General features: G+C 36.2%; 1 protein-coding gene across 1 annotated transcript in view; it reads right to left on the bottom strand.

Moving 5' to 3' along the window:
* Window positions 1-245: 245 nt before the first annotated feature.
* LOC150104992 (uncharacterized) overlaps window positions 246-13837 on the bottom strand; it is a 768027-nt gene continuing 754435 nt past the window's right edge. Inside the window, exon 40 of the mRNA XM_090395452.1 lies at window positions 246-479. Coding sequence (XP_090251578.1) covers window positions 466-479 — 14 coding nt within the window. The 3' untranslated portion in view covers window positions 246-465. The remainder of the gene's footprint in view (window positions 480-13837) is intronic.

Raw genomic sequence — 13837 nt, forward strand, 5'->3', positions numbered from 1 at the left:
GATGCTAATGAAATAGGAATATTGATTTTTAGCGTGAACAATAAGACCTATATATCTGGGGGGGGGGGTATCCAAGGGTTATACATACTATTAATCACACATTCATAGTACCAGTGTAGGTAAGACTGTTATAAAAAAATAAATACATTCACTCGAGAGGGAAAAAAAATCATATTGTTTATATGATGTAAAATACAGCATCTCTCCTCCAACACATGCAAAATTTTCATGAGCCATCTTTCATGAGAGAGAGAGAGAGAGAGAAATTTTATTTCTCCTCTTTTGAGAAATAAAATCTCTTAAAAGACTTCATCTGTGTAATGCTCCTATACAGTTTTGTGGCATGATCTGTCATATGTTCTTGCATCCAAAGGATCTTTTTGGTATTCTGCCTATGTATGAAATATGTTCCTTTGAACAACTTCAATTTCCAGTCCACTTCTATTCGCAAATCTGTAGCCTTATCTATTTTATATGTCCTATAAAGATATATTTGCATGTATACAAATGCTCTTTGTGTCCTATTTAAGTAGAACACAAAGGATTTATATTATTTAAGTAGCTCTATGGATACATAGAGCTACTTAAATATCCTGAAATAAATATCCTGAATAATCAACATACTCACAGTGCTGCCAACTGAAAAGATGTTGCCTAAATAACAATAGTAACCATATCCAAAAGTGGGAATAGCTTGTAGGTACTATTTTGCACATGACTATAAATAGGTTAAGCACTGGAGACGGGTGTGAAGCTGGTAATGTAGATAAGAGGGTGGATTATAGACAAACATCAGATATTAGCATATGGTGGAAAAGAATCAAGAAGATTGCAGGTGGGCAGATATAGAAAGAGTATAGTATAGAGAACCCAAAGGGCTTTGTACTTGATTTGCTGTACTTTTTTTTTTAATGCATTGATGCTGTTGGGACTGATCTGATGGGAATATCCAATCATTTGTTGATGACTGGATATTCATCAGCAAATGGTGATGTAGAGATCCTGCAGAATCACTATATCACATCACTTTTAATCACTCCACTGTCTGTCAGATGTATTTAAATGATCATCAAAATATAGATGCAAATTGCCCACTGAAATTCAAATAACACTGTAAATTCAATGTGGCAGAGTGTAACATTATGCACATTGGAAACAAAAGAGGTTATAAGCTGTATATTACACTGATGGAAATGGCCTGCAGTAGATTGATGAGGCTAGAGATTTGGGAGTGATAGTGGATAGGGAGGTAAAGTTAGGAGATATTGCAGAAGTGGACAAGTTTTCAGAGAGGATCACTGGGATGAATAAAAAAACACAAGAAGTAGAAATAAGAAAGTTATTATCCCTCTTTGACGGTAAGGAAATGGTGTAGAATATCCAGAACTGCATGAATAAAATAGTTACAGGCACAATACAAGGATAGAGTGACATATTTTTGAGTTGCGGAATTTGGTAAAAAAGAGAAGATTATGATAGAAACACATGGTAAAAACATGTTTTATAGGATCGAAGTAGGAGAAATTTTCAATGCACAGAAGAAAAGAAGAGAACAAGGATGTAAATTGAATAAGTGAGAAATCAGCATGTGAAATCTGGATTCCTTGCTTGAACAGTGGGGAATGAGTGACGAATTGCACAGGGAGTTGTGTGGGCAATGTCTATGAATAATTATAATGAAAAGTATGATAGGCTTTGTGTAAGTAATGATTATTGTGAATCTCCTGCAATTGGTTTTAGGACGTGATATCGTATGCATCCTTTGGCCTTTGGTTGCAGTGTTAGAAAGCCCCCCCCCCCCTAGTTATTAAAAACTGTGGTAATGCCGTTCCCACAGCTCAAAATTCAGAAAGGAACATACTGGTAATATTAACAAACTTAGAATGTTTCAGATTCTGTAGATTTTCAAAATCACAGTAAATATAAGGGTGTACGATACTATCCAAGATTCAGCTTGGCAAAAGATTCATAATTCTCTCTATGTCACTTTTTCTAGTCTTCTTTTTATATTTCTTTTGTAATTGGTTAATTTTGTAACTATCACTTCATGAATGGTATCCAACTGGGATGGATACCATTCCTCCATACACAACGTCCTATATGTTCCCATCCGTTTCAATTAAGTTACCAGCTTGTCATGCGGTAGTCTATAAAAGGCCTTTTAAAAATCCTCGTATACAACTGTATGTATGTATGCATTCCTTTATTCAGTGAATTTGTCACCTTGTTGTAATACATAAGAAGATTGCTAAAACACGACCTCCCCCTTAACAAACTCATGCTGACCATCATAAATACTGCTATTATCAACCCATTTCTGAATCCTAGTCCTCACTAACTTCTCTAACACCTTAACAACAACTCCAGACACATTTTGGAACTATTATTTCACACAGTGGAACAATTTTATTTACCTTCCATTGATTCAAGACTTATTTTGTTGCAAAGAATCATGTTAAACAGGTGTGCCAAAGGTGCTGTTAATTCCCTAGAGCATTCCTTCAAGATATGTGGTGATATATTGTCAAGTCCTACCGCCTTATTAACATGAAGTTTACATTATTCCTCATATACCTCCTGCTAATTCATAATCAGTCCCTGCGTTTACCATATCTTCTACTCCAGCTTCTCATGATGTCACCCTCATGAGGATGAAATACACTGATAAACTACTGGAATACTTTGACTATATTTCTTTGTATCAGTTACCATTCTGATAATGTCATTAGCTAGCATCAACCTCCCATAGTCATTTTTTTTTCTACTTGACACATATCAAAAGAACTTACTATGTTTTTTCTTAGCTTGACTGGCTGATTTCTTCTCACACTGCACTTTTGCTGTCTTCAATAACTAAGTCACTATCTTAGCTTTCCATTTGCAACAAATTATTACAAATATTCATCTTGTGCTGCCTCCATGATGCCTTTTTCTTCTTCTTCCATATTTCATGCTTAATTTCTTCATTCATCTATTTTACTCCTAACTTATTTAGCCTCCCCCCCCCTTTGGAACACACTCACACATTGCTACTGTTAAATAGATCTTGATCAATGCCCAAGCACCATGTCTCCTTTTCACTCAACTTCTCTTTCCATGCTATAGCTTCCAGTTGTCTCCTAAGCTTTTCATAATCACCAGCCTTGCAGTACCACATATACAATGGGTGATCAAATTATTAGCACCACCTCCATAAATTACAGTAACAATTTTACACTTCAACCAGTTATAATAAATGAAAACCTGGTTATATGGAGTTCTTTATTTTTTTTATTAAATAATTATGTTTACTGATTTTAAATATAGAGTTGACAATACTGTACTGTTGGTTTCATAACCTGTCATATGGATGCAATTTTGTGTTTAGATTCTCAGCCACCTGCTTGACAGCCATCTTGTTTGATTGTGTTTGTTTATAAATTATTGAGGTTATTCAAGCATTTTAATTACTTTTGGAGTGTTCTTATAATATTTTGATGGTAAATAGTTTATTTCAAGATTTGCATATGGTTTATAAGTGTTGTATTGTGTTATTTTATGATTTTTTATTCTTTTCTTGACAGAGTGTATTTTTACCATGGTCAAAGCTAAAGATCTTTCTCCACTGAAAATTTTAGAAATAAAAATGCTCTTAATGAATACTGAACATTCTCAAAGGAAGATAGCATTAATTGCTAATGTTTCATGAGCATCAATGGCAGAACAAAAAAAAAAAAATGGATGCAAATATTGAATTAATACCGAAGCGTTTGAAGAAATGTGGCTGAAAAAAAAATTACCACCCCCCCCCCACAGGATGAAAGAAAAATTAGAGATATTTGTGTGGAAAACAGGAAGGCACCTCAGAGGGTTCTTACAAAAATGATGCAGGATGCTGGCATTAAGATATCTTCAATAACAGCTCGTCGACACATCAAGGACTTGGGCTTGAACAATGAAGCATGATCAATACATCAAGGTACTGGAGACCAAGATGCTACAAAAAAGTAACAAATGACAAAAAAAAGTCAAGGTTCTTGACTGGCCTGGAAATTCACTGGATCTCAACCTCATCGAGAACTTTTGGGAAACTGGTGAGGTGGGAAATTTCCAAGGAACCTGTCACCAACAAAAGCCAATTAATAGAGCATTTGATTGATGTGTGGCACAGGAATAAATCAATAAAATTAAACTGTGCCAAATGCATAGAAAGTATGCCCAAAAGAATTGAAGTAGTAATTGCAGCAAAAGGCGGTGTTATCATATATTAACCTCATAATTATTTCTATATATATTTTTCTTTAATTATATAAGCATGCTTCATCATCATCATCATCATCATCATCATCATCAAATTCCTGCCATGTACCCTCAAGGGGTGTACAGGATATAACAGTACTACATGAAAAAATTACATCATTACTGACTTCCTATCTACAATTTTCCTCCAAATCAGTCTGTTACTTGTCAAGACTCCAACATTATCAGATCTTATATTTCTATCGTCTAAGGCACTTTGTACCGTATCAATCCACCTATATCTTGGTCTTCCTCTGGGTCATTTTCCTGCCAACCTGGCAGAGAACACTTGTTTTGCTAATCTTTCCTCTCCCATTCTATTTAAGTGACCATACCACCTGAGATTAGCTCTGTTAATGCATTCCTGGATGCTGACAATGTCAAGTTCTTTCCTAATATCCTCGTTTTTAATATGATATTGCCATTGATGCCATCTGTTCACGCCTCTAATCTTTCTCAGGACTCTCATATCTGCGGTCTCTAGTCTTTGGTCAAGTGTTTTACTTCTGACCCAGCTCTCAGATCCATAAGTTAAAACTGGTTTGAACACTGTCTTGTATACAGCTAATTTAGTGTTCCGACTAATTTCTCTCTTATTCCATATGAATTTATTCAATTGACTTCCCACCATACCAGCTTTGTTGATTCTGTTGTCTATTTCTATATTTAATTTACCATTTTCAGTAAAAATTGTGCCTAAGTAGCTGAAATGTTTTACTTGTTCCACAGGTTCTCCATTCACAACACAGTTGACATTTTCAATGATTCTGCCTATTTTCATTGTCTTTGTCTTTTTATTGCTGACCTTCATACCATATCTATTACAACAGCTATTCAATTTAGACAGAGAATCTTGCAGACTTGTAGCGGATTTATTTAGAAGTATAACATCATCTGCATAAAGCAAAGAGCTGACATTAACATCTCCAATTTTGATATCAGGTTTAATACCACTTTCCTTCATAATGTGATCCATATAGATAATGAATAACAGAGGGGATAATGTACATCCTTGTCTCACACCAGATTTAACATTAAACCATCTTCCTGTACTTCCTTCAATTCTAACTGCTGACTTACAACTCAAATAAAGACTAAGTACTGCTTGATACAATGCCCCATTGACACCATATAACTGCAGCGTATTGAATAGCTTCTCTCTTGGCACCTTGTCATATGCCTTTTCCAAATCGACAAAACTTAAATACAGATCTTTGTTATATTCCCATGCTTTCTCGACTATTTGTCGTAAAGTGAAGATCTGATCCTGACAGCCTCTATTTGGCCTGAATCCAGCTTGTTCTTCACCAAGCTTTTCTTCCACAATTCTTCTCAACCGTTTCTCAAGTATACTTGCATAGATCTTGCCAGGAACACTCAGTAGGGAAATACCTCTGTAATTCTCACATTCAGTTTTATTTCCCTTTTTATATATGGGTACTATGAGAGCTCTACTCCAATCATCGGGAATTCGTCCCTCTGTCCAGTCTTTCTGAACTATGCAGTGCAGCCACTGTAAGACTTTTATACCACCATACTTCAGCATTTCTGGTCGAATATCATCTACTCCTGCTGCCTTTCCACATTTCAAGCCATTGATGGCTTTTTCTACTTCAGGTATGGATATGTATTCCTGACTGCATGCCTGGTCAGTGTTTTTTATCACTATGCTGTCATCACTGCTTGTTTCATTTAGCAGTTTTTCAAAGTAATTACTCCATACTTCAAGGATATCTTTTTCTCCTGTTTTCATGTCACCTTTATCAACTCTAACTCCTTTTACAGCACTCTTTCCTCCATTCCTAAGCATACTTTAAGTGTGTCATTAGAGGACTAATTTTAATAAAATCAATTTGATATAAAAACATTGACAATGTGGTTTTATTTCTACCTGAAACTCACAAAATACCTTTTTTGCATGTGGCTCTAATAATTTGATCACTCATTGTATCCCTTCTTCACAGAGGTTCTTATATGACCAGTTACAACCAAGATGATAACTTCATGGCCATTCTCACCAACCGGGGAAGATTAGCTACTCTTTCTCACTTATGCTGTGGTGCCTTCAAGAAGAAGTGTTACAGAAAATTTTTGAAGATACCATACACTACACACACACACATGACAAATGATGCCGTTAGGAAGAAAATCTGCTCCATCGCCAGAACACAAGAAAATATCATCAGTAAACTATGTTGAAACCAGCTCCAGTTGGATCTGAGAGTTTACTTGAAATAGCACTAGAAGATTTGACTTTGGTAAAAAAACATTGGGGGTGACCTAGAATCACTTGTATAGATAATATTAGAAAATGAACTGATTCTTTGTTCTCTGCCCTGTTAAGGACATCCCTGGATAGAAACAACTCGAGAGACTATATCAAGATTGTCACTTTTACAGTGCACTAATAATCTATATAGACACTAGAAGAAGAAAAATTCTGATTAAGCTTTTTTGGGGGGAATTAAACTAGGATATATTTCTGAGTATTCACCTAGTAAAGACTCAAGTTCTCATTTAATGGCCTGATTCTTTATGTAGACTAAGGTATGCAATAGGCCAATTATGTTATTTGTATAGTAATCTGGTTATATTTATAACTAGGGTGGTCATCCATCCTGTTTTGAATGGGACAGTCTCATATTCGTAAACAACTGTTCCTACTTCCACAGACATGCTTTCAAGATGCCATCCCATATTTCAATATCTCTGATTTCCAAGATGAAATGTTTTCATTAAGCAAACAATTGTTGCAGAAATAAAAAAATATTATTATTATTATTATATTCTGATAAACTGTAAGTCACATATAAATTTATTTCAGTTATCAAAATGTCAAGGCTTTTATTTCTCTTCTTTAAGGGTAAGAGCCAACAGCAAAGAGTTAACAGTGATATTTCTCTTACAAAGACAAAACTAGAGTGCAGTACAATGGAACCATTTACTGTCACAAAATTTAAATTTTCCATTAAAATCAATAGCCATGGCCAAAAGAAGATGTAATTTTAGTTAATCAATGAAGGAAGAATGTGCTTTCTTTTTTTCACACGAAAAAGAGTCACAAACATAATGATGTTTCAGTGCAACATATGTAATGAACAATTTTTTTATCAGCCATCGTGGAAGATATTCCGATGTTTTGCTATTATTATTACTATTCAGGACATCTATGCAGTCACAAGCCTCATCGTGGGATTTTTTGTAACATATCAAAACAAAGAAATACCCATAAAAACAACAACAACAAACAAAATTTCAAGTGAAACAGACAAAGAAAAAATAATTTACTTATTTCTGATCAATGGATTGCACAACCACAATAATAAAAAACTATATGACAAAGTTTTCTTGCTCCCAAATTCCCACACCAAAACATAAGCAATAATTGGGAATGTTCTCTTCCTTGGTGTCATTGGAACCAGTAATTACAGATTTAAATCATGATAAATTTTTCACCCTGTAGTTGACAGCTCCAAACATTACCTGAACATAAAATTAGTACCAATTTTCATTATTATTTACTCTTTTAAGAATACTTTTATTTGGAAAGTATTGTAGTTTACTAATTTATCTGGAGAAACATCTGATTTAATCAATCATATTTTAAATCTTCTGGATAAATTCAAGCTATTGGAAAAAAGTTATTGCCTTCTCAGTGAATAACACTGAGAAAACAAAAAATGAAAGAAGAATATGTTTATAAAAATTTGTGAATCCACAATATCATTAGAATGAGATGAGCAGCAAACCATCATATAAATTGATACATCAAAATCATACATCATGCATGCAGAGTGTCGTGTCACAGATTCTTTGCTAATATATTTTCAAGTATTTTTGTGAGATTTATCACTGATTTCAATAAAGAATGAGCTTTTTATTGATAAAATTAAAATGAAACAAAATGAAGAATATTTTCCTTCCATTGTTGAAGAGTTATTGCAGGATTTGATAGGTGTCAGCAGACTGTGTATGGAGGAAGTGATATCCCAAAAGAGGAAAGTTACTAGAGGCATGCCCAATGTTTTTTTTTGGTGGGGGGGGGGGGGGGGCAGCTGTTATTTAATTATACTGGGAAAGAGCTTGAATGATGATATACAGCTGTTTGTAGATGATGTGAAGTTGGGAAGAAGTATGAGCAGAACAGATATTGTAGCCTTGCAATGAGGATTTGAATAGACTGGGTAAATGGGTGAAGGGCTGCCAGTTCACTGGAGCAAAGTGCAAGATTTTAAAATTTTGGAAGCAAAGATGGAATCCAGAGTATAAGATTAGTGGAGGATACGAAGGATATGGGATCTTGGGGATATTTTGTTAAAATTAAGGGAAGCACAGAGGATTATGACAATGATGCAGAGGAAACTGATGTATAGAAGTAAGGATGTCATGACTCCATGGAAGTGTTAGTTTTTATTTACATCTACAAAATTACAAAAATCATTTTTTAATTCTGTAGATGTAACTAAAAAGATTTTTAGATGCAATATAAAAACTGTATTATGATCAGGATACAGAAAATCATGTCAGTTAACTTTATTGCCTGCTTTGCAAAGAGCAAATAGACTGTTTTAACACCCCAACCAGCCATGACGTCTATAGACGTCAAGCTAAATCTGGATACGAATCTGTAACACCTGTTGAATAGCATGGATAAGAAGTGCAATTTGGTCTCACTATTTCATCCACTTCGCCAGTAGAGAGGTTAGAAGACTTAAATTATATTTTTCTTTCATTGATAAATGTACAACCATATTAATATATATATATATATATATATATTCACTTATATTGATACATTTCCTTACGCAACTTAAACTCTTTCATCTTTAATTTAATGAATTAAAAAACAAGATGCATCAAGATTTGAAGTAAGAACTCAGATTGAAATCTTTATGGACAAAATTAAAATGACAAAACAAAATGAAGAATATTTTCTTCCCATTGTTGAAGAGTTATTGCATGATTTGATTAATGAATGTTTTCTTCTTCTTATTATTATTATTCAGGCCTCCAGGGAGTCAAAAGACTCCACGTGAGAGGTCCTTCTTAGGAAACACAAGTCTATCAACACTCACTGTGGGAGGTCCCTCCTAGGAAACACAAAGTCCATCATATCACTCCTTAAACTCATTGATCGTTCTCACTCTCATCACTCTATCAGGCAATGCATTCCACAGTTCAACCACCATCCATGCAAAGAAACCACTCCTCACCCTCTTGCTCACAGTTTCCTTTCGGAACTTCCAGGGATGGCCTCTTGTCATCACTCCTTCCTGCTGTTCAACCAAGCAAAAGAAATCCCCAGTGTCAACCCTATAACTACCTCTCAACAGTTTAAAAGTCTCAATCATATCACCTCTCCTTCTTCTATCCACCAAACTCTGCAGTCCACACTCCCTCAACTGATCCTCATAACTATCATTGTACAGACCTGAAACCATCTTTGTTGTCCTCCTTTGTATCATTTCCACAGTTAATTTATCCCCTTCAAATCCTGGGGACCAAATCTGAGAACAATAAAGTGTGGTCTGATCAGGGTCTTATAGAACAGAATGATAACTCTTTTATCTCTGCAGGTCAGCGTACTTCTCATTATTGCAGCAATCATCTGTGTTACCTTCACCACCTTTGCAATATTTCCTCTGAATTTCAGGTTTCTATCAATCATCAACCCCAGATCTTTTGTCTCCCGTACTTCCTCCAGTATAGCACCTCCAATACAGTATGCAGCGTCCCATCGATGTGTCCCAAAGCTCAAGACCTTATATTTTGATGCATTAAACTGATACCCCCCCTCCATTCATTTGCTCATCTATCTAGCTTATTCAAATCCTCTTGCAGGGCTACCACATCTGCACTATTACTAATAACCTTTCCCAGCTTTGCATTATCCGCAAACAACTGAATATCCCCTTGCAATCCACGGACAATGTCATTGATATAAAGGTTAAACAATATAGGTCCCAGTACTGAGCCCTGTGGAACCCCACTTGTAACCTTCTGCCTCTTTGATATTGCTCCACCATACACAACTCCCTGACACCTATCGGACAGCCAATCCTGAATCCAGTTGACCAATCTGACATCCAGACCCATGTGCTGCAACTTGAATATCAGCTTATCATGTGGCACCCTTTCAAATGCCTTTGCTAAGTCTAGGAAAATGGCAGTATATGCCTTTCCCTCATCTAATGCTCTTGTAACTTTATTATAAAAGGCTAGCATATTACTAAAACAAGAGCACCCCCCCCCCATAAATCCATGTTGACTCTCATAGATAACATTATCTGCCCAATGCTGTATACGGTCCCTAACTAATTTCTCCAAGATCTTAACAACTACTGATGACACACAAACTGGCTTATAATTAGACACTTCCAGTCTACTACCACCCTTATGCAATGGCACTATCTTACCTTACTTCCATTCCACGGGCACCTTTCCAGCAGCCATACTTACATTGAAAAGCTAGGTCAAAGGCACTGTCAGTTCCCTAGCACATTCTCTCAAAACTCGTGGTGAAATACCATCCAGTCCCACAGCTTTACTGACATCCAGAGTACTCAGTATTTGAAACACACTCTCCTCCTGCACCTCTAAACCTCAAACCTGTCCTATCCTCTAGTATTAAAATTTACTCCTCCAGGATGAAATACACCAATAAAGTGTTCATTGAACAATTCCACTATGTCCTCTGCATCAGTCACTCTATTCCCATTTTTATCCCACAATGTCATTCTTTCACAATCATTTCTCCTCCTACTGCCCACAAAGCTAAAAAATTCCCTAGGGTTTTCTTTGGATCTTAGGGCCAATCTCTACTCATATTCCAGTTTCGCCTTCCTTACCATACTAGTCACTCTCTTGGCCTGTGTCTTATATTCTTCATGCATCTGCTCTTCACCTGTCTCCTTATATCTCTTCCATAGCCTCTTTTTCACATGCAGTTCCTATTTAATATTATTTGTCATCCACTTCACTCCAAATTGTGTCCTCTTGTTCACTCATGGTATACAACTTACCATTGCTGCTAACAAATATTCTTTCATAATTTCCCACGCACTAATGATATCCCGGCCTTCCAATTCCTCCCTCCACGAAACTTCACCAAGTTGATGTCTAAGACTATTAATCACTGCTTTATAATTCCACATACGTTCCCGTCTCTTTGATACTCCTGCATGTCTATTCATTTTCCAAGTCAAAACCATATCGTCACTCTCTCCAACTGGTGAGAGAGATGTCATCTCAGTTATTATCAACTCTTCTGATTCTATAACCAAATCCAAAACTCTTGAACCTCTTGTTCCCTCTATTACATGTTGCCTAAAACATTTGTTCCCTCACGAATTCTATAAATTCCATTCCCTTATTGCTACATGCATCTTCCTCTCCCCAATTAATACTGCTGTAGTTAAAATCTCCCATAACAATCATTCTTCTTGCATTTGCCAAGCTCAACTGTCTAAACATCTCCTGGTCCACACCCTCTGTGCTGCTTGAATTGTAGCAACACCCGCACTAAATATCCCGTCTTTCCCATCTTTACCTCACACCATATGCTTTCAAAATCATTAGTGTCACTGCCTTCGAAGGCCTCCACTCTTAGAGGACATAAGTCATCACTTATCATAAGCAGTACTCCACCACCACGCTTTCCCTTCCTATCCTGCCAAAAAATGCTGTACCCTGCTACTTCTATTCCTGTTATTATATCCTCTTCTGTCAATCACGTCTCAGTTATCCCAATAATCGTTGCTCAGGCTGATGCTATCAGTGCCACCAATTTCTCTCCTTTAATCCGGATACTCCTGGCATTAGTATAAAGCATAAAAATGCCACTGTTTCTATACCCAGCATTATCCCCTCTAGACTCCACTGGGCTCAACATTACCTGATGTCGTTCCCCCTTCACCCAAGTACCCATTCCCACAAGAGGCCACCCCTGTTATTATCATCCACCTTGGGCATTTTAGTTTCCCTGCATCGACACACTGACTCGTTCAGAACAGCAATTTCTCCAGATGCCTACGCCCTTCCTCATTCAAATGCAATCGGTCTCTCGCATACAATTCCTCTTTGTTCTAAATGCCCTCCAAGCATCCACATATTCCAATCCTCTCTTCTGACACATTCTAGCTATTATGTTATTCAATATTACTGCTCTTCTTCTCAGCTCACCACTATCATACCTAGGCAACACGCACACTATCTTTCCTCTCTGCATCTTCTGCATCAAATTATTATTACAATGTGACACCTCTAAAGGAATCCAAGGACTAATCGCAGGGAGGGCACTCTAATCTACTCAGCTATGCATCTCACAATCTTCCCTACCACTCCAATTACAACACACCTACCACCAAAAACAGTATTTTTTGTTTGTAAATTTCATGTGTTTTCATGGCCAATTTGCCTTACATAGGATTGAAAAAAAAACCGAGTTTCTGGGAGAAAAACCTTGCTACCGCCATATGAGATCGACAAACTCAACTTCAAATGAAAAAAAGATAAAAATTCCTCACATCATGATGAGAATCGAAAGCAGGTCTTTTCCAACTGAAGGAAACAATGTTCTGCTGTTCTTTCAATTGCGTTACAGAGACAATTAAAATCCCAAAGTGCATTATCTTACATTTTACAACATTAAATTAATAACCATTGTTCTTTGCCTACACCTCCAATTTATTTAAATCATCCTGTAAGATATCTACATCACCTTTATCAACTATTTCCCTCCCCAGTTTTGCATCATCAGCAAACAACTGAATATCCATCCCCCTAAAATCTTCCATAATATCATATTAATGTACAAATTAAAGAATAGTGGTCCTAATACCGAGCCATGGGACGCTTCACTAGTCACCCTCAGTTGCCTAGATTCCACTTATTATTACTTATTATTATTATTATTATTACCATAAAAAAACATGGAGTAAATAGACTCATTGTGGGAGGCCCACTCAATCAGCAACATGTCCATCATGATGAACTTTGAAATTATTTATACTCTCTGCATTGACAATGCATTCATGCAATGTATTCCACTCACCAACAACTCTTCATGTAAAAAACTACTCACACATCAACCCTTTTTATAATTCCTTCTGTATTAATCTGGTAGAATCCCTTAACTAACTTGTAGGATTCTATCATATTTCCTCTTTTCTTCCTATCCACCAAACTCTGAAATCTATATTCTCTCAACTGCTCTACATAATCAATGCTCCAGAGTTCCAATATCACTTTAGTCATTCATCTTTGGATCATCCCTCTAGTGTTTCTACATCACAATGAAAACTAGGTGACCAAATTTGAGCACAAGAATAGTCTGTGTGCATGTGTGGCTAAACCAATGCCTTCTTTGTTTTTCTAACACATTCAAAGGTTATATTATTATTATTATTATTCTAAGACCCCATGGTGTCAAAGATTCATCTAGGAGGTCCTTTTGTCATACACACAACTCATCATAAGGCACCTCAAACACACTTAAATTCTCTGCAGACACTAGGCTCTCAGGCAAAAAATTCCAATCAATCACAACTCTGTATGCAAA

This window comes from Typopeltis vanoorti, chromosome 7 (assembly GCF_054136105.1).
Source record: "Typopeltis vanoorti isolate ZY-2024b chromosome 7, IOZ_Tvanoo_1.0, whole genome shotgun sequence".
NCBI classification, from domain to species: Eukaryota; Metazoa; Arthropoda; class Arachnida; order Uropygi; family Thelyphonidae; genus Typopeltis; species Typopeltis vanoorti.